General features: G+C 32.8%; 2 protein-coding genes across 12 annotated transcripts; one reads left to right on the forward strand and one right to left on the reverse strand.

Moving 5' to 3' along the window:
* Positions 1–3,356: 3,356 nt before the first annotated feature.
* On the forward strand, positions 3,357–7,465 carry LOC120077057 (ankyrin repeat-containing protein BDA1-like). Of its 11 annotated transcripts, none has more exons than XM_039030903.2 (6): positions 3,418–3,656; positions 4,233–4,347; positions 4,531–5,073; positions 6,310–6,436; positions 6,963–7,026; positions 7,172–7,465. In XM_039030903.2, exons 2-5 carry the CDS (start codon positions 4,249–4,251, stop codon positions 6,983–6,985), a joined length of 792 nt encoding a protein of 263 aa, XP_038886831.1. In that variant the 5' UTR covers positions 3,418–3,656; positions 4,233–4,248; the 3' UTR covers positions 6,986–7,026; positions 7,172–7,465. The 11 variants fall into 11 exon arrangements, with proteins under 11 accessions (XP_038886825.1, XP_038886831.1, XP_038886830.1 ...); XM_090314011.1 differs by having other exon boundaries at positions 3,485–3,656; positions 4,216–4,347; XM_090314012.1 differs by having other exon boundaries at positions 3,514–3,656; positions 4,238–4,347.
* A 3,378-nt stretch (positions 7,466–10,843) lies between these two features.
* On the reverse strand, positions 10,844–11,644 carry LOC150035932 (uncharacterized). The gene has a single exon (XM_090313517.1). The coding sequence runs from the start codon at positions 11,642–11,644 to the stop codon at positions 10,844–10,846; it is 801 nt and encodes a 266-aa protein (XP_090169643.1).
* Positions 11,645–21,516: the final 9,872 nt, after the last annotated feature.

The following is a 21,516-nucleotide window of genomic DNA, read 5'->3' on the forward strand; positions in this document are numbered from 1 at the left end:
GATTACCTTGTCTTATGTATTCATCCAACACCCCTTTAGAGCTACTCAAGAGAGAGTCTAAAGAAAGAACCTAGACTCGAAAGAGCTAGGTTAGAATCTAGGCTTGAGAAAGCTAGATTAGAATCGCATAAGCAAGAATGAAGACTTAGGAATAAACTCCATTTGCCATTACACATTGCATGCTTCTTCGTCAAGTGTGTGTATAGCATGATCGCATAGCATGCGTTGGCTGGGGTTACCCTTGCGGTCAAGCTTGGTGTTGCGATGAAGACATCCTCGCCATTTTATCTCTCTTTCCCATGCATTTTTCTATGCATTACCAGTTGTTGTATCTCTACCTCTCAGTCATACCTCCACCGCTTAATCTGTTAGTTAGGAGTAGGAGTAGTGCATAGCTCATAACCCCCAATATTCTTTTATTCTTCACCGCAAACGAACTTCCGCATAATATTTAGCTACAAGTACTTGAGTTCGATCTCGAATCACCGGAGAAACTTGTGATTTCGTTATACTTGGCGAGAAAACAAGAAAACTTGTGACAGTACGCATGACCACCAACGCATGAGAACAAATGCATAACCTAAGACATGCATTACGTATATGCTTCCAAATTTTTATCATCATTATCTTTGCTAAAAATCCTGGTTAGAAATCTTGGTAAATCCTAGTAATCAAAGATTTACCAAGATTTCCTGTAAGGTTGACCAAATCAAACCTTACGAGAAACTTACAAAATTTTAAATTTATGTTTTTTATTTTTTTTTCTTTTTAAAAGATCAAATTTCAGTAAGGTTATCGGTCAACCTTTATCAACCTTCCTAGAAATTGTAATTTTTTTCAATATTTTCGATAACGATTTAACAAAGTTATAAACATTTGGTCAGAAACTACTAGAAAGTTTCAAAATATTCACCTTAAAAACAAGAGAAATAGAAAACAACATACCTAAAACAAAAACTACATACTTGGTATCTCAAATAGACCCTATTATTAGAGATGTCCAATTTTTTCATGGGATGGGGCCCGCGGATTCGGGGCGGGGATTCCACGATTAGGCGGGGAATGGGGGAGGGAGTGGGGGAAAAAAATTTCCCGTGAGCTAAATTTCCCGTGAGCTAAATGGGGTTGGGGACAGGAAATGCATTACCTGTCCCCGCCCCCGGCCCGCCCCGATTAACTTTTACATATTTATTTAGTATAGTTATTTATTGTTATGTTGTTATTATTATTATATAATTATTACATTTAAATTTCAAATTTGATTATTTATTGAGAAAGATAATGAATATATTTAAATTGAATGTTTAAATTTAGATTATATATATGAATAATTTGATTTATATTTATTTCTTTCTACTAAAAAAATTAATTGGCTTTTTTAGATTTGAGTAATTTATGTTTAAATTCAAATTGTCATATAAAACTAACCATAATAAATAATTTAGTGATAAAGTTAATTATTTAATGAAAATTTGCTCACATTAGTAATTTAAATTAATTAGATTCTTACAAAAAAAAAAAAGTAATAGGGAAAAATTTCCCACGAGGAACCCGATCCCCGCGAATTCTCTTCAGGGAATCCCCGCCTCGATCCCCGTGAAGAATTTCACGGGAATGGAGAATGAAATGGGGAGTGGAGACGGAGACGGGGAATGGCATCCTCAGCCCCGCCTCGTCCGTGTACATCTCTACCTATTACATAGTCTATTTCGTGTGGATGGGTGTGAGTGTGTGTAAAAAAAAATAGTCACGTAAACACTTTTGGTTTAGTGGTTGACAGTGGCGCAAGGAATATTCTCAGTCGACATGCTTTCGAAAAATCATGGTCCATTCTATATTTTCCAACTTTTTGATGTACCTAGCACAAGTTTCATATTTCTAACTTTTCAACAATTATATTATTTTTTTATTTTCAATCTTTTTATGTTTGAAATGTACACACATATCAGTTTGATTTGTTTTACCCTTGAAATAGGTTGCAAAAACTTAATTCCATTTTATTTTTTCTCACATATATACACATAAAGCTTAGTTTTATTTTAAAAATCTTTGATAAATGTCTACATTTACTTCACTATTTAGGTGAATCATTCTATAAATGTATTTTATAATTTTGTAATAGTTTTATTTATGCATTAAAAATCATACTTATATGAAAGTTTTTAATCCCAAAGTTGTAAAAAATTGTGACTAATAAAAACCTTGATACCTGGTTTGGTAACCATTTGGTTTTGGTTTTTTAGCTTTGGAAAACTATGTCTATAAACACACCGTTCACCTCTAAATTTCATACTTTCTTGTCTACCTTTTATCCATACTTTCAAAACCAAGCAAAATTTTGAAAACTAAAAAAATAGTAGTTTTTGGAAACTTATTTTTGCTTTTGAAATTTTGGTTAAAAACTCAACTGGTACTTTAGAAATATGCAAATCATTGTAAGAAAATGTGAGAAAGATAGACTTAATTTTCAAAAACAACAAATGAAAAATAAAATAGTTATCAAATGTGATCTAAACTTTCAATTTTGCCTCTAGTGACCTCTTTAAAATGTTTAATATATCTATAAATTTCCAATGTTATATCCTAATAGATCTCAAAAATAGTAATGATGTTTTTTTTTTTCTACACAAAAGATTGTGTTATTGAGCCATTATTTTTCTTTTTGAAACAAATTGAACCATTATTTTTAATTTACTAATTAATAGATACATTAATTCCAAAATAATGTAGAATAATATCTATTAGATATAAAATTAAAATTTTCAAAAGAAGACCTAAAATAAAATTTAATATCTAAAATATAACTTAGTTTTTAACCATTTTTAATATGTAAGAGGCCTATTGGATGCAGAATTGATATTTTTAGAAATCTATTAGACACAAAAATCGAGAACATATGGACTTATTAGACATTTTTAAGATTTTAAGAATAGTATATAGACATAAGTTTAGAAGTTCATTTGCCATACTTCTAACCTCCTAAAAATTTGTGGATCCGCCGATACCCTCACGTATAACCTTCTTCATGAAAAATTGAAATTTAAGGTTCAAAATTGAAGTGAATAAAATTGAAGGCAATTAAGTTAACACTTCATGAAGAACAAAATAGACTTTTCACTAGATGAGATGGCGACCCTCTAATTAAAATCTAAAAAAGTAGGAGGTTAGAGAAAGTTGATTTTTTTTCTTTTAATAATTTTAATTTTGTAAAAAGAACAAATTTTGTAGGTTAAAAATAACAATGTTCCGTTTATGGTTTATTTGAAAATTTATTTACTTATTAAATCTGTGGAAAAACGAAAATATGATTTTAAAATGTAATATATATATATATATATATATATAACCTGACATGTAAAGCATGGTTTTTTGTTTTTTTTGTTTTTTGTTTTTTTTTTTTTTTGGCGTTAACGCATTGTCCTTATTTAGAAACAGAAAAAGAAAAAGCAAAACTTTAAGCTTGTACAACTCTGCCTTAAAAGTTGATCTTGACTTGATACAAAGACCAACTTCAAATTATTGGTCACACTGTCTCTCAATTGGGTCGTTCTTAAGAAAATCAGAAGTAAAGTTTTGTTCATTAATCAACCATACAGACAATCCTCATAACTTCCTCAGATATTTGTTTCAACATCATTTCCATAGATATCTCAGCGGTAAGTCTCATCACAACTTTCTCTCTTCTTTTGTGATTGAATCTGATGTCAAGAAGGTGATAGATTTGATGAATGCTCTTTAGAACTTTATCGAGCTGTAGAATTAATGTAGTTGACGAGACCGGTGATTTGGTGAGACGGTTAGATATTATCTCTTTCACTTTTGTTCTCGTGCTAGGAATCGAACCCCTCGTTGTGATGTTGCTCATTATGCTTCTGATTTTTCAAAATTTTTTTGGCCATTTTGTTTCTTACTATTTAGAAGATTTAGGGAAAAGCTCGGTTTGTAATTTCTTTAGTTGGATTTGTGGTGTAATTAATAGTTATCTTCTTTTTTCTTTTTTTTTTTTTGGGTTGGGGCTTAAAGTATTTTTTCCTTTTAAAGAAAAGAGAAATAATGTCGGTCTGATTTCAACATTAGCATTTTCTAGTATTCCTCTGTTTTATTAATTCTAGAAAGAAAATTATATTATAGAATTATTTTCGGCAAAATTACTTTCCAACCCTTAAAAGTGGCTGAAAGCTTCACATAATTTAATTTTGTATAGACTATTTTTAGTTTTTTTTTTTTTTCAGCTTAGAATTTCAAGCAATGGATGAAAGGTTGAAGGCAGCTGCAACTTCAGGAGATATTAAATCCTTGTATTCAATAATTGGAGAAGATGCTTACGTTCTAGATTGCATAGACAAGGTATATTTCCAAGTTTTGACCATAATCCATATTAAAATTTAAATATATCCCTACTAGTTAATTAAACTTTATGTATCTATATTACAAAATTATAATATATACTTGATTCTTGGTTGGTGTCTTTATAAGTACAAAGGTTTAGACTTAATTTTGTGCCTTCATAAAAAAAAAATAATAATACAGGTGCCCTTTGTAGATTCTCCATTACACATCTCTGCATCAAATGGGCATGTCCATTTTTCTTTGGAGATGATGAGGTTGAAACCATCCTTAGCCAAGAAGCTTAACCCAAAGGGGTACAGTCCTATTCACCTAGCAATGAAAAACGACCGAACTGAGACCGTGTTTCGACTTGCCGACGTCGATCGAGATCTTGTAACCTTGCATGGGAAAAAGGGTTTAACTCCATTGCATATTGCAGCTTCAAAAGGAAAAGATAAATTCTTGGCTAAATTTTTGATCTCATATCCAGAATCTATAAAAGGATTGACTGATCGTGAGGAATCTGCTCTTCATATTGCTGTTAAAAAGGACAAAATTGGAGCTTTGGGAATCTTATTGGAGTGGACCAAGCAAGCAAACATGAACTCAATACTAAATTGGAGTGACGATGAAGGAAACAACATCATGCATGTCGCAGCACTTGAAGGAAACAACATAATGCATCTTACAGCAACTGAAGGAAACAACATCAGGAATCTTGAAACACTTGAAAACAAAGTTAAGGTGAGTCTTACAAGGATTTGAAGATCAAGAAGTTATGGAACATGAGCTTGTAAAATAGCTCTCCTTAAGACAACTCATCTTCGTTAACTAAAGTCTCATTTAGCAGCCATTTAGATGGAACTGATAATCATTTTCTTTTTTACTTTTGGTTTTTGAAATTCTAACCTATTTTCTCTCCATTTCTTATCATGAGTTTGTTTTTTTTTTCTTAAGTACAAAAATTAAATTCTCTGTCAAATTCAAAATCTAATTTGTTTTTTTAGTTTCGAAAATTCGGTTTGGTTTTTTAAAACATTGTAGACCGAAAGTAATAAATTTAGATGTGGAAAAATGTTTGTAGACTTAATTTTCAAAAACAAAATACAGATAACCAATTGATTACCAAACGAAACTATAATTTTTAGTTTTTGTATTCTGAAATATATGCCTATAAACGCTTCTTGTTTTCCTATAAGTTTTTCTTTATTTTGTAACCTCACTTTATTGATCTTTTTAAAATCCTATCAAAATTTTGAAAAGAAAACAAATATTTTTCGAAACGAAATCATTATCAAACAAGATCTAAATAACTCTTTTTTATTTCAGTAATAAGAAGAAGCAATGGTTAACTTGTTCTTTAGATCATTTTATGAATCACAATAATTAATTAGTATTCTTCTAATTATTGTCGATTTTCTTATCATTATTATTATTCCAAAAATTAAAGATTTAAATGTTTATGAAAAAATTGTTTTAAATAGTAGACAGCGATAGACTGCGATAGACATCTTGAATAGGGCGATAGACCGCAATATACATCTATCAGACACGGATAGATTCTATCGCAGTCTATCATGATCTATCTCTGATAAATAGTGATATATATTTTGCTATATTTGTAAATAATTAACCCAATTTTCTAATTTTGAAAACATCCCAATTTTTACTAGACATTTTTCATGTTGGACGTGATCATTGGAGACTTAAAAAGAAACTAAACGTTTAATAACATTCTTATATTTTACAATAGGATAATTGTTTTAAATGATAAAACTCCTCAAAATGTTTTCAAGTATAACAAAATGTCACATGCTATCATTGAGTGATAGACCGCAATAGATTTCTATCTCTCAGAGATAAAAGTCTATTTGGTCTGTCGCTAATTGACAATGATATTTTACTATATTTACAAATAAGTTGACTCGTTTTTCTTTATTTGAAAACAACCCTTTATAATAATTATTGTTGTTTGTGTAGATGGTGAAGCTTCTTCTGAGCTACAAAGTAGATATCAAATCTAAGAATTTAGAAGGCTTGACGGCAATGGACATATTAAGACGAGGTGAATTTTTGAGAGACAAGGAGTTAAGAGAGAAGCTGGATGGTAACCACATTCTAAAACAACCCATACTCGCAAAGCTATGGTCATTAGTAAAGGCATTTTTTGGTTTAAACAATCGTGAGATTCTACACACATCTAAAGAGAATCGAAATGCTATATTAGTAGTTTCTGTGCTCATTGCAACTGCAACCTATCAAGTTCTCTTATCTCTATCAGACAAAGACAACGAAATTTCGCCTTTAAAATTCGAGTTTGAGGCCATAAATTTGAGAATTGATTCATACCAACTTTTCAAGGCGTCTAACACTATGGCCTTTTTTTCATCAATGATGGAAATTTTTCTTCATCTTCCTTCTGACATTAACTACACTTTGCATTTGGGTGTCCCTCTTGTTACATGCTATATATTGCTGATTCCTTTTCGGTGGTCATCTTTTGATTTAGTTCATATAGCTGGTGGTTATATTGTTTTGCTTGTTTTGTCCAAAATCCCAAACATTGCACAAAAGTTACGGGAATGCTTCAACACAAGGAAGTTGATCAAAATTAATTCTCTCATAAAGCGCAGTCTCAGCAGGGATAGAGAATTGACTGAAATAAGAACAGAAATGAGACAGCACAGCAACTAAACAGTGAGTTCAATTAGTTTAAACTCTTTTTTTCTTGTAAATTAGTACTCTACTTTTTATAAGAAACAAAACATAGTATATATAATGAATCATGAGGACTTATTATTTGTGTATTTATAAACTCTTTCTCCAATTTGAGTGAATGTAGGTCCAAATGACTCAAGGCTGATTTCATTCAACTCAAAGAAAGAACAATCCATATCAGAGTAGAAGGAAAATCTCTTTGTGATCAAGAGGGTTTACTTGTGTTAGTTGAACTACTTTTTGGATTTGTTCTTAAAAATATGAATTCTATGTCAGGTACCATTCTTCTGTCTTTTTACTTTAATAGGAGATGAACCAAACTTATGTTTGAGATTCAAAATATTGGATGACTTGAGACAGGAAGAAAGACCCCCTTGTTTCTTACAAGTTCTATTTAATGAGTCGGTAGATTTCTAAATTTGCCTGGTATTTTATTTTATTATTATTATTTTTGTGATTTTTCCATAATTTGAAATTTATTGGATTTTGAAGAAAATAAACGAAAAATAAGTTTTTAATGAGCGTTGAGGACGCTGATTTAGTTATTATAGTCAGTGGTTATTATAGTTTGTGGTTTATAACAGTATTGGGTGTGGATTATGATAGAGTTAGCAAGCAATAAGTGGAAGCAAATAGAATCATTAACACTCTAATTCATCAGTTTTAGCAATTAAGAAAGCATGTTCAAAAGAATAAAGAAGATGGTTTCTGATATACCTTTGTATAACTCCTTTAATCCACGAAATCAACTTCAATCTTGACTCCAAAAGATTGGACCTTCCATTTGAAACTTCAGCTACTTCACTAAGTTTCTTAGCCAAATTGCATGACATACACATGAAGTTGCTGCGACGTACTCTGCCTCGCATGTTGATAATGTGACTATAGGTTGCTTTTTTGACATCCATGTGAACGCCGTTTCACCAATAAAAAACACAAACCCCGTAGTGCTCTTTCGATCATCCAAATCACTACTCCAATCACTATCACAATAACTAACAATATCAAAATTGCTAGAAGAGATATAGGAAAGACCATACCCAATCATCCCTTGATGTAGCGAAGTATCCTTTTTGCCATTTTGTAATGTGCTGCTATTGGTTCCTCCATAAATCGACTAATAATTCCAACCGAATAAGGAATATCTGATCTTGTACATGTCAAGTATCTCAAACTTCCAACCAAGCTTTTGAAATATGTAGAATTTACCTTCTCTCCTCCATCTTGCTTGGTAATTTTGACTCCACATTCCATCGGTGTTCCAACTAGATTAGCATCATTCATATTGAACTTCTTGAGCACTTCTTTAGCATAGCCCTCTTGGGATATAAAAATCCCATCTTCATCTTGTTTGATCTCGATCCCAAGATAGTAACTCATGAGACCAATGCCCATCATTTCAAACTCCTTTGCCATCTCTCTTTTGAATTCATCAAACATGCTAGGATTGTTTCCAGTAAATACTAAATCATCAACATATAAACAAATGATTAGTATGCTTTCACCTTGCATTTTGATGTAGAGGGCATGCTCATAAGGACACTTCATATACTTCTTCTCTTGAAAGTACTTGTCAATCTTTGAATTCCATGCTCTTGGTGCTTGCTTTAAACCATAAAGTGCCTTCTTCAATCGAAGCACTTTATCTTCTTCACCCTTGACTTCATAACCCAATGGTTGTTCCACATAGACCTCTTCCTCAAGAATTCCATTCAAGAATGCCGATTTGACATCCATTTGATGTATCTTCCAATGATCATGGGCTGCCAAAGTAATAATCAAACGAATAGTTTCAAGGCGAACAACAGGGGCAAATACCTCATCATAGTTGATGCCATGTCGTTGGCTATACCCGTTCACCACTAGTCTCGCCTTGTGCCTCTCAACATCGCCATTGACTTTTCTCTTTGTCTTGTATACTCACTTCACTCCGATCGGTTTGTGCCCTTTTGGAAGCTTGGTCAACTTCCATGTGTCATTTTTCTCTATCGCTTGAATTTCTTCATCCATTACATCCTTCCATTTCTTGCTTGCAATGGCTTCTTGGAAACTAATGGGCTCACTATCACCAAAAAGACAATAGAGAATTATGTCATTTTGATTTTCATTTACCTCATTAAGTTCTCGTAGACTTTGAGTTCCTCTTGGGCCAATTTCGTTCTCCGAATTGCTGGATGAACCTTTAGATGATGATGGATCGGTTGAATGAGGTGGCACTGGAATGGGCAAACCATCACCCATTTCATCCCTGGTCGGCTCATTTTCATCGTCTTCTTCAAAATATGATAGGAAATCATAGTCCTCCTCTTGTATATTCCAATCCTAAGAGGCTTCCTCATCAAAAACAACATCACGACTAATAATTACTTTACCATTCAAAGGATTGTAAAGACGATAACCCTTTGAACTTGCATCATAGCCGATGAAGATGAGTTTCTCGCTTCGATCATCGAGCTTGGTCCTTTTTTCTTTTGACACATGAGCATATGCAATACTCCCAAACACCTTGAAGCGACCAATCCCGGGCTTTCTTCCGTTCCATGCTTCTTGAGGCGTCTTGTCAAGCACACTTTTGGTTGGTGCTCGATTTGTCAAATAAACTGCACAAGCTACAACCTCCGCCCAAAATTCCCTCGGCATCTTCTTTGCCTTTAGCATGCTTCTTGCCATGTTCAAGATTGTCTGATTCTTTCTCTCCACCACACAATTTTGTTGCAGTGTCCTTGGAACTGTTAACGGACGTCAGATGCCTTTTTCATCACAAAATTGTTTGAACTCATTTGATGTGAATTCACTACCTCGATCGGTTTTCATGGCCTTGATTTTAAGGTTGCTTTCATTCTCCACACGTGCCTTAAATCTCTTGAAGATTTCAAATACTTCTGATTTTTCCTTCAAAAAGTACACCCATGTTTTTCTAGAAAAATCATCAATAAAGAGAAGGAAATATTTACTTTTACCATGAGACTCTAGTTTGGTCATTCCATACACATCGGCATGGATGAGTTCTAAAGGCTTCTTTGCTATTGTCATAGACTCCTTCGGAAAACTACTTCGATGATGTTTGCCAAGCAAACATCCTTCACACACTTGGTTTGGCTTTTGAATGTGTGGTAAACCTCATACCATCTTCTTCTTCGAAAAATCTTCTAGACTTCCAAAGTTGAGGTTCCCGAACCGTAGATGCCATAGCCAAGAGAGATCTTCATAACACTTCTTCAAGCATTTTGGAACATCATTACATATATTCAAAGGAAACATTCGGTTTTTGGTCATGGAGACTTTAGCAATAAGTCTCTCATGATTATCCCTCAAATACAAATAATTGTTTCTCATTTGAACTTCAAAACCTTTCTCTAACAATTGTTCTACACTCAATATATTATTTTTAATATTGTGAATGTAATAAACATTTGTGATATATTGATTTTCTCCCTTTTTTAACCGAATGAGAATTATACCTATTCCTTTTATGGCGGCCAAAGAATTGTCTCCAAAGGCAATATTACCTTTCTCCATCTCGTTCAACTCTACAAACATCTCGCATTTTCCACACATATGATTCGAGGCTCCTATGTCAAGATACCACATACTATCTTGACTCTCTTCTTCTCCCTTTGAAACCATAAATAAGGTTCCATTCTCCTCTGCATAATTGGATTGCCCTTGATGGGCTTTTGATGTGCTAGTGGTTGATCAGTCATGATGCTTTCGATCAATCGATTATGTTTGAGATGAGTAATACTCATTCGCATAATGTCCATATTTGTTATAATTATAACATTTTACCTGAGATTTATCTCTTCCAGGTCCTTCCACCACGTCTTCCACGACCTCGACCTCCTCTTCCTCTTGAAGATTCAGACGAGTTTTGAGAAACATCGGTGTTGGCTTCACCTCTTCCACCACGGCCTCTTCCACATCCACAACTATTCTCCTCCTTGATTTTGAGTTGGAGAAGTTGTTCAACGGTCTCTGTTTGCTCCATCCTCCTTTTCTTTTTCTCCTCATAGGCTTGTAACGAGCCTATAAATTGTTCAATTGTCATGTTCTCGAGATCCTGTGTCTCCTCGATCGTCGTGGCGATAATCTCGAACTTTGTATTTAGGCTTCGTAGAACCTTCTCCATGACACGAACATCGATGATTTCTTCACCATTCCATCTCAATTGGTTGACGACAGCCATTACTTTTGTGTAATATTCTGCTATCACCTCCGTCTCCTTCATTTGTAAAGATTCAAACTCACCACGTAAGGTTTGCAATCGTACCTTTTTCACACGATCGGCTCCTCTATGAGTCGATTGGAGCTTGTCCCATGCCGTCTTTGACGACTCCGCATTGGCGATGGTCTCAAACGTATCTTCGTCCAACGAGTGAGACAAGATATAATGGGCCTTCTTATCCTTCTTTCTTGTCTCCTTTAACGCATCTCTTTGCGCTTGATTGGCTCCAGCTTCTGCCTCTTGGAAACCGTTCTCCACGATCTCCCACACGTCTTGTGCTCCTAGTAACGCTTTTATCTTGATGCTCCAATTGTCATAGTTGAGCTTGGTAAGCATTGGTAGTTGAAGTGAACCTATCCCACCGTTGGCCATTTTTCTCTCAATATTTTCTACTAACTCTGATACCACTATGTTAGGAAAAAAACGTGGAGGACAAATATGAAAAATGAGAGATATATTTTCCATTCAACTAAGCATGCCTTAATATAGGCTTACAAACATAACCATAGGAATGCCAATGGTTACAAAAGTCTCATAACTCACATAACTCCTATAACTTAAAAATTTCATCAAATGCTCATAACTCACATAACTTCTATAACTCATAAATCACTATTAGTTACAAAAAACTAAAAGTTACAAAACTCAAAAGTCACACTAAATGCCACAAATAAAGTTTAAAAATGACAAATATTTCAACACAAATGACTCAAAGCTGATTCCATTCAACTCAAAGAAAGAACAATCCATATCAGAGTAGAAGAAGGAAAATCTCTTTGTGATCAAGAGGGTTTACTTGTGTTAGTTGAACTACTTTTTGGATTTGTTCTTAAAAATATGAATTCTATGTCAGGTACCATTCTTGATCTGTCTTTTTTTTTTTTTAATAGGAGAAGAACAAAACTAATGTTTGAGATTCAAAATATTGGGTGACTTGAGATAGGAAGAAAGACCCCCTTGTTTCTTACAAGTTCTATTTAATGAGTCAGTAGATTTCTAAATTTGCCTGGTATTTTATTTTATTATTATTATTATTATTTTTGTGATTTTTTCATAATTTGAAATTTATTGGATTTTGAAGAAAATAAACGAAAAATAAGTTTTTAACGAGCGTTTGGGACACTGATTTAGTTATTATAGTCAGTGGTTATTATAGTTTGTGGTTTATAACAGTATTTGGTGTGGATTATGATAGAGTTAGCAAGCAATAAGCGGAAGCAAATAGAATCATTAAGCACTTTAATTCATCAGTTTTAGCAATTAAGAAAGCATGTTCAAAAGAATAGCTTGTGACCACCAATGGATCTTCCTTACTATTCTCTTGGACCTAAGATTGGATTGTGGGATCTAAAATGAGTTCTAATTTGAGGAGACTTGAGGAAAGGACTGGTTTTTTTAGCTGAAGTTGAACAACATCTTCTTCAACCAAATCTTAGCAAAACTATGTTTTCCATTACTTTTCTCTCTTCCAAATCAACTGCGTTTCTTCAGCTTAATTAGTGCAATCAAAATGCACAGAAAATTGAACCAAATCCACATGAAGTGAGTGGATTTAAAATGGAATGGTGAATGTGAAAAGATGGAGAAATCCACTAAATTGGGGTTTTCCAAAATTTTCATTTTTAAATTCAATTTTCTTACATTTTCATAAAATTTAAATTAAATCTAAAATTGAATTTAATATTTCAATTTTCCAAAACTCAAATTTCTAATCTTAAATAAAATTAATTCAAATAATTAATTTTAAATAAAATTAATTTAAATAATTAATTAAACAAAATTAAAAATAATTTAATATTCAATATTAAATTATTTACACCACTAATTCCACAAAGATGAATCCCCATTCATGTAATTTTAGTATTTAAATCATATTTAAATATTATCCGATTCTTCAATATTGTTTAATTTCATAATTAACGTGTAACTATATCGTTTATAATTACTGATTCCTTCAATTTGAATTTGAATGTTTCAAATTCTTTCATCACGCTATTCTAAGATTTAATCCATTTATGAGCTAGTAGGGGGACCTAATGGACCTACAGATCATGGGCTCTAACAATCCGAGATTAACCGGCTAAACTCTTTAACATAATTAACCAACATTCGTGGTCACTCCACTAAAGCCCAGTAGTTGCACTCCTCTCACTGTAGATATATTTCTATCCACTCGATATAACAATAATCAGAAAATCGAACCTTCACAGGTTGTTCGTAATAACGGTTGGGTCAAAAGTTGTTTTACCCCCGAGATTACATCTTGCTCCTTAAGTTCCACTAATCCTCTAATGAACAATTGGTTTGTGATTCAATCACTAAACTGAGTCCCCCCCAAGCCAATAAGAAGGTGGGCCTCCTTGTTCATGGAGTCACCACTTAAGTGAACAACCTCTCTACTATCCCTAACAATGAGTAGGAGGGAATTTCATCATGCATCCTATATCTTCAGCTATCTACCCGGTCTTATCCCTAAAATGGGAGGCTTATTGAGCCGGCACTGTTGAGCCAACCCTCACCCATGCAAATCTAAGGATAATCACGAATAAATTGAAGTTAATAGTTAGCTCAAGATTAAGGTCAATACCTAGGTCATCGCTTTGAAATAGTCAGTCTTAAATAGTAAATAAAGTAAGAGTGACTAATTTCTTAGTCTGATCTTATACAAACTCTTTGTATAGGACACCTCACTCACATGTTTCCACATGAACGAATTAGGATCACTTCGTTTTTAGCACTTTACAACAATTATAATATCTACAAAGTGGGTGCATTCGATAATATCCCCAGAATAAGGTACCCAGCCTTTATTCGTATATGATAGACCATTTATGCTATTTACTTGAATTTGATCCACTCTTATGTCTTCACGTAAAGTTCAAGTACTCATGTAATAGCCATGAATCTTAGTTTATTAGATTAAGGTTATTTCTAAAATGAAATGAGCAATTCATACATTTAATAACAACTTTATTGATCCACAGAATAAGTTTATTGTTTACAAAAAACGAGTTTTAGGACATAAAACCCAACAAACTCAGACTTGGACTAAATCTCCAGTGGTTATATACATTTGTACACGTAATGTTGAGTTTTTTAGTTTTTAAAGAGAACTATAATAAACTAGAGCATCAGATACCTATAATTTGTCTTTACCAGATATCATATACCTTGGATATCATATACCTATGGGTTTTTCTCTCACTTGTCCTAGATTATACAACTCGTAGTCCTAGATTCGCTTTGTGACCCTCATACACTTTAGTTGAGAGGACCCTATAAGTACATCAATATACAGTATACTTTTAATTAATTAACAAATAGGGAATGCATCTTATACCCTCAACTTTTTTATTCTCGATGTCATTACCAAGTATTGGTGACTGGAGTTTCTACTAAACCCATGTTATAGCTAGGCTGTCACACAACCCTCCCACTACATCGAGGCACTTAACTCTTTGAAAAAAAATGCATATGATCAGTCTTAATAACTTTTGTTTTAGGGTCAGCTTAATCAATAACTCTTGTTGATTTTCTATAACTACTATGGAAACTTGATACAATAATTTATGATCTCTCATGTATACTTCTTCAAGTAAAGTAACATTTGTCGATATGAATATTTGATTTTCTTTTGGGTTGAAGACCGTTTTTGAGTAGCCTACAAATAGGCATACTGTTTTGAACAATGTTCCAATTCCTTAGGGTTCGACACCAACACATATGTCGGTTTTTTCCAAATTATGAAATATGTAAACATCCTTTACTTGTCATAAACAATTTTTTACGACCTCTCTACATCTCATATGGAGTTTTAGAAAAAACCTTTAATGGAATGATGTTCAAAATAGTCGCTACTATATATTCCCCAAACAATTTAGGCAATTGCGCATAACTCATCTTTAAACCGAACTATGTCTAACAGGAGTCTTATTTTTTTCCCAAGAGAGTTGTGACTAGATTCCATGTTTTATCAAATAGTTCTGGAAATCCCAGATTTTATGTACTCTCTACCTCAATCTGATCGAAATGTCTTAATTGCTTTACCTAACAAGTTTTCATACACCTTGAATTTTTCAAATGTTTTAGACTCATGATAAAGTTAGGTATATATAACCATACTCTGAATAATCATCAATAAAACCGATGAAATTTTGATACTCTTCTCGTGCCTTGACATTCATAAGATCATATTCGTCTGAATGTGCAAATTCTAAGGGTTCTTTGATTCTAAGACCATTTTTTGTACAAGATCTTTTGGTTATCTTATCTTTAAGATAAAGACTCATATGATGTTAAAAGGTTGTCTTCTAACTGATTTAAATGACCACCTTTAACCATTCTCAACCATATTAAGATTTATGTTACCAAATCTTAATTGCCAAAGATATGTACTTGAAGAAACCTTGTGCCTTTTGCTTTTTAGCTGTTTTAAATATCTGAATATTCGAAATAGCTTTTGCTTTGGTCTGTTTTACCATAGAAGTTGTTTTATAGTAGAACATAAAAAATGATTCCTTTGCTAATGAACACTTCATTTGTATCAAAAGATACTTTTCTACAAATGTTCTTACAAAAGATAGATACAAGACTTTTCATCACATTAACAAGAAGTACATTATCTAATATAATGTATCTATCTTCTGAACACAACTTCTGGAACTTCCACTGATTTTTCTGAGATAGTCTCCCTTGTTCACAACCCTGAGAGTTATCTCTTCTTCTACAAGCATTCTTTGGAAACTAATTTCTTTGTTTTTCTTTTTCCGCTTTCTTTTTTCGCAAGGTACTTTAGGCAGTTTCTCTTCCAGTGCCCGTCTTCGTTGCTATAGAAACATTTTCCTTGTTCTGCAACTTTAGCCTTGCCTTTATGGTCAGTAAGAGTCTTCCTTTTTCCTTTACTCTATTTCATCTGAACACTTTTGTTCTTAGAAAAAGAAGAATCATACATTACCTTAGAGGACGGTTCTCTTTTATTTGCAGTGGTAACATTTACCTCTGTTTCCTGTCCCTTAGTTTTGAAGAGGGACTGATAAGTCTATAGCTCATTAGGAAGAGTGCTCAAGCTATATTCTATCTTGTTCATCATCGCGTTTGTGCAAAACTGTGAAAAGCTCTTCAAACGAGACTCTAGAATAAAACTGACTTGACTTTTCTAGTCTATGATAACTCTGTTTACTTCTGCCACATTGAAATGGATCATCGTGTCTAAGACATGTTCTCTAACGGAGGCTTCTTCTTTCATACGACAGTTAGAATCATACTTGATCGCATCATATCTAAGGGGGAAGGACAACTATCCAAACATCCCCCACAGAGCTTCCATAATTTCTTTTGCAGTATGCATGCGATCGTGTTTCTCAGCCAAAACACCAGAGCTGGCAAGAATATAGGCTTGGGCTTTTTCATTTGCCCTTGTCCACTTTTCATATACTTCTCGACTAGTCCGATTTGCGTTTGAGCCGAGGTTTTAAGGACATTCCTTAGTTAAAAAGAACTTAGATCATCTATTACCATATTATATACAGGTTTGATTTCCATGTAGCGTAATTGTCCCTATTAAGTTTCTCAGAAGCCAGTAACTTTATTAATGAGCTAGCCATCTCTGAAAGTATAAAAAAATTCTATTAGTGAATTTCTTTTAAATCCAATCATGTTTTAGTAAAGTAATAATGTACCCAAATTTCATTATTTTATTTGCAATGATACTTTAGTGAGTCAGAATAGATGCTACCAAGGGGCAGTCAAATACTCCTTCACTCATATTCCTATAGTCATTTTAGTTATCATTTTCAGTCAAGAACTTACTAACACTTAGTAATTTTCGTTAGTGTAACCCTCCATTTTCAGTCCTCAGAGGTTGGCCCCCAACGATGCTACGAATTGGAGAGTCAATATTTGGAATCAACCTAAGAAATCCTATCCATTTTTGAAGTTTGAATTGTTTCGAATCCCATGTTACAACCCTCCGACAGGATAGCCATGGTAAAACGACTATCGTAGGTCGCATAAAGTCGACAAGCAGGTGCAACATAGGAATCTAACGATCCAAATTAATGGAAGAGACTGCAAGACACGTTAACACACATCCTTCACCCCACTTACTATAAACTACTTCCCATATTCACCTTACTATTGACACATGCAAACACTTTCCGAATGGAGGGCACTCCTATTGGTGACACGAAGTCGAGCATGAATTTCACGGTGTGAACTCTTATGGACGTGAGAGCTAAGAACAACATATCTTATATGTTATTAATCTCCCACTTAAGTGTTCTATTTGTTTTTGGGAAAAAAAAAATTACTTTGGTTTATTCCGGCTAATAAACAACTTAAGTCTAGGTGATCATCCAAGTATAACATTTATATTTGGATTTTATCCTACGATGTCTAGTTGATGAACTAGTTTTAAAACCTCACATCTTCATGCATGCTCATAAAATTGGGTTAACAACGCTCAATTATTTGATTATAATCCTCAGGTTAGAGTTGTTCTTTAAACTGTCAACTTAAATACCTCCAGCCTTAGACAGAATTATAGACCAATTGAGTTTATAACCAAATTTTTCAAGATAACAACCTATTTTAACTATTAAAACAAGTTGTTATTTCTTGACCTATGAAGAATGCTTCTTATCTTTGTTATAGATTTTAAATGTCTAATCTGATTTTTATAACAATTATAAAACAATAGACATGTTGATCATCCATAACATTCATCAAGCATTTCGGGATTTAATATAACACTTTATATTAAATACTTGAAACCTTAAACATGCATACTATATATTATAACTCTTTATAACATATTTCTAATGCATGCTACATGCTTCCTATGGAGGGATTTTAAATTTACATGGCATATTATATGCGCATACAAGATTTATTTAATTATAACATACATTCACAATTCACCCTCAAACCTTCTGAGCTGCACACGCGCGTTACTAGAGAGGATCGAGCAAAGAGTTTGAACGCTTCGAGTTGTTCTTAATTTTCTAGGCTAAATGAGGAGCAGCGTTGAAACGCTCTAAGGGAAGCATTGCAATGCTGCCTGACAGTAGCTTGAAACTCAATATTCTAGATCTGATCTGACTAGCTTCTTTCTTCAATTACAACTCTATTGACTCTAACAAATTTATAGACTCTTAATCACATATTAAGGCCCATAAAAAAATAGCCAATTACAACAATTAACACTTAATTGAAGAGAATTTAAAAGCCAAAACTAAAAATATTCATATCAGCCACCATTTTCATACAACTAATGAAATTCACCCACCAAGATAAAATTAACACGAACTTAGTGCTTAAATCATGTGTTGTTAACAATTGTTAGAGTTATCAAGCAATAAGTGGAAGCAAACATAATCATTAAGCACTTTCATTCATTAATTTTAGCAATTAAGAAAGAATGTTTAAAAGAATAGAGAAGAGGGTTTCTGATATACCTTTGCAGAACTCCTTTAATTTACGAAATCAGCTTCAATCTTGACTCCAAAAGCTTGTGAACCGCCAATGGATCTTCCCTTACTATTCTCTTGGACCTAAGATTGGATTGTGGGATCCAAAATGAGTTCTAATTTGAGAAATCTTGAAGGAAAATGGCTGGTTTTTTTTAAGCTGAAGTTGAAGAACATCTTATTCAACCAGATCTCAGCTAAACGAACTTTTGTTTGCCTCTTCTCTCTCCCCAATCTAAATGCCTAGCAATTTGACACCAAATCAAAATGAAGTGAAAGGATTTAAAATCAAATTGTTAGTGTCAAAAGATGGAGAAACCTATTAAATTGGGTTTTTCCAAATTTCTCGTTTTTAAATTCAATTTTCTTCAATTTTCATAAACTTTAAATTAAATCTAAAATTGAATTTAATATTTTGAATTTTCTAAAACTCAAATTTCTAATTTTAAATAAAATTAATTCAAAAAAATAATTTTAAATAAAATTAATTAAAATAATTAATTAAAAAATTTAATTAATTAAAAATAATTTAATATCCAATATTAAATTATTTACACCACTAATTCCACAAACATGAATCTCCATTCATGTAATTTTAATATTTAAATCATATTTAAATATTATCCGAGTTTTCAATTTTTTTAATTTCATAATTAAATGTGTAATTATATTATATATAATTACCGATTCCCTCAATTTGAATTTGAACGTTTCAAATTCTCTCATCACGCTATTCTAAAGTTTAATCCATTTGTGAGTTAGTATGGGGACCTAATGGACCTACAGATCATCGGCTCCAACAATCCGAGATTAATCGTCTAAACTCTTTAACTGAATTAACCAACTTTCGTTAACTTCCGGATCACTCTACTAAGGCCTAATAGTTGCACTCTTCTCACTGTAGATATATTTATGTTCACTCAATATAACCATAATCAGTAAGTGGACCCTTAACAAGTTGTTCATAATAACGGCTGGGTCAAAAGTTGTTTTACTCCTGAGATTACATCTTGTTCCTTAAGTTCCACTTATCCTCTAATGAAAACTTGGTTTGTGATCCAATCACTAAACCGAGTCCTTCTCAGGCCAATGAGAGGGTGATGCCCTTTGTTCAAGACTCGGAGTCAATATTTAAGGGAACAAGCTCTTTACTATCCCTAAAAGCAGGTAGGAGTGAATTCCATCTTGTACCCTATGTCTCTAGCTATCTACTCGGTCTTACCCCTAAAATGGAAGACTTTTTGAGTCCGACTCTGTTGAGCCAACCCTCACCTATGCAAATCTAAGGATAACCCCGAATAAATAGGAGTTGATAGTTATCTCAACATTAAGGTCAAGTTACCTAGGTCATCGCTTTATAATAGTCAGTCTTAAACAATAAACAACATTATAAAGTAAGATTGACTAATTTCTTAGTCTGATTTAATACAAACTCTTTGCATAGAACACCCCACTCGCATGTTTCCACATGAGCGAATTAGGATTACTTCATTTGTAGCACTTTACAAAAATTTTAACATCTATAAAGTGGGCCGCATCCGATAGTGTCCCCTGAATAAAGTATCCAACTGACAACTATATGGATGTTTTCCTTGTAAAAATCGAACTACACTTCAATTTTACAGATTCTTTTCAGTTAGATGATAAACCACCATAGGTTTGGTTAGTGGATTTTTCAAAAATTGGAAAAATCCACTAACATGAAAAAAAACAATTTTAAAATAAAATTATTTTTAAATCTATTCTATTTAAAAATTACTTTTTATAAAATTAATTCAAAACAATTAATTTAAATAAAACTAATTTTGTTTTTAATTAAACATTTTAATTAAAAGAAAAAATAATTTAATATCTTAATATTAAGTTAATAAAATACCAATTCCACCAATATGACTCAATTTCATATTTAAATCATAATTTAAATATTAATTGGTTCTCCAATTTCGTTTAATTTCAACTAAATTAAATAGTTTTAATTTTATCAAACACAACCAATCGAAAACCCTAATAACTGAATTTGAACATTTCAAATTTATAACCTTAATTCCAAAGTTCATCCAATTCAATACTCAATTTGCTATTCCAATTTATGAGCTAGTAGAGGGACCTAATGGACCTACAAATCATGAGCTCCAACGATATATAATTAATTCGTTAAACTCTTTAATCAAATTAATTACTATTTGTTAACTACCAAGACACACCACTATTGTTTGATAGTTGTACTTTCCTCACTGTAGATATATTTATGTCCATGTAAACCATAATAAGTAAGTTGATCCTTCATAGGTCATTCGTAATTACAGTTGGGTCAAAATTACCATTTTACCCCTGTGAATACATCTTGTTCCTTAAGTTCTCACTGAACTTCTAATGAACAATTTAATTCATAATACCACTTATGAATCATGTCCCTCTCTATCATGAGAAGGCGGGGCTCTGATTATTCAAGACCTGAAATTAGCACTTAAGAGAACATCCCTAAAATGGGTAGGAGTGAATTCCATCTTGCAGGACTATGTCCCCAGCTATCCATCCGGTCTTTTCTCCAAAATGGAAGGCTTGTTGAGTAGTGTTGTTGGACTACCCTCACCCATGCAGATCAAAGGATAATCCCGAAGAAATAGGAGTTCATATCTAGCTCAAGATTAAGATTGAGTTATCCTAAGTTACTTTAAAATTAAATAGTCAGTTTTAACAGTAAACAATCGTTATAAAGAAAAAAGACTATTTTGATATCCAGTCTATATGCAAACTCATTGCGTAGGATGCCCCCAC

Source organism: Benincasa hispida, chromosome 5, assembly GCF_027475165.1.
Source record: "Benincasa hispida cultivar pf3 chromosome 5, pf3_genome.v1.1, whole genome shotgun sequence".
Classification (NCBI taxonomy): domain Eukaryota; kingdom Viridiplantae; phylum Streptophyta; class Magnoliopsida; order Cucurbitales; family Cucurbitaceae; genus Benincasa; species Benincasa hispida.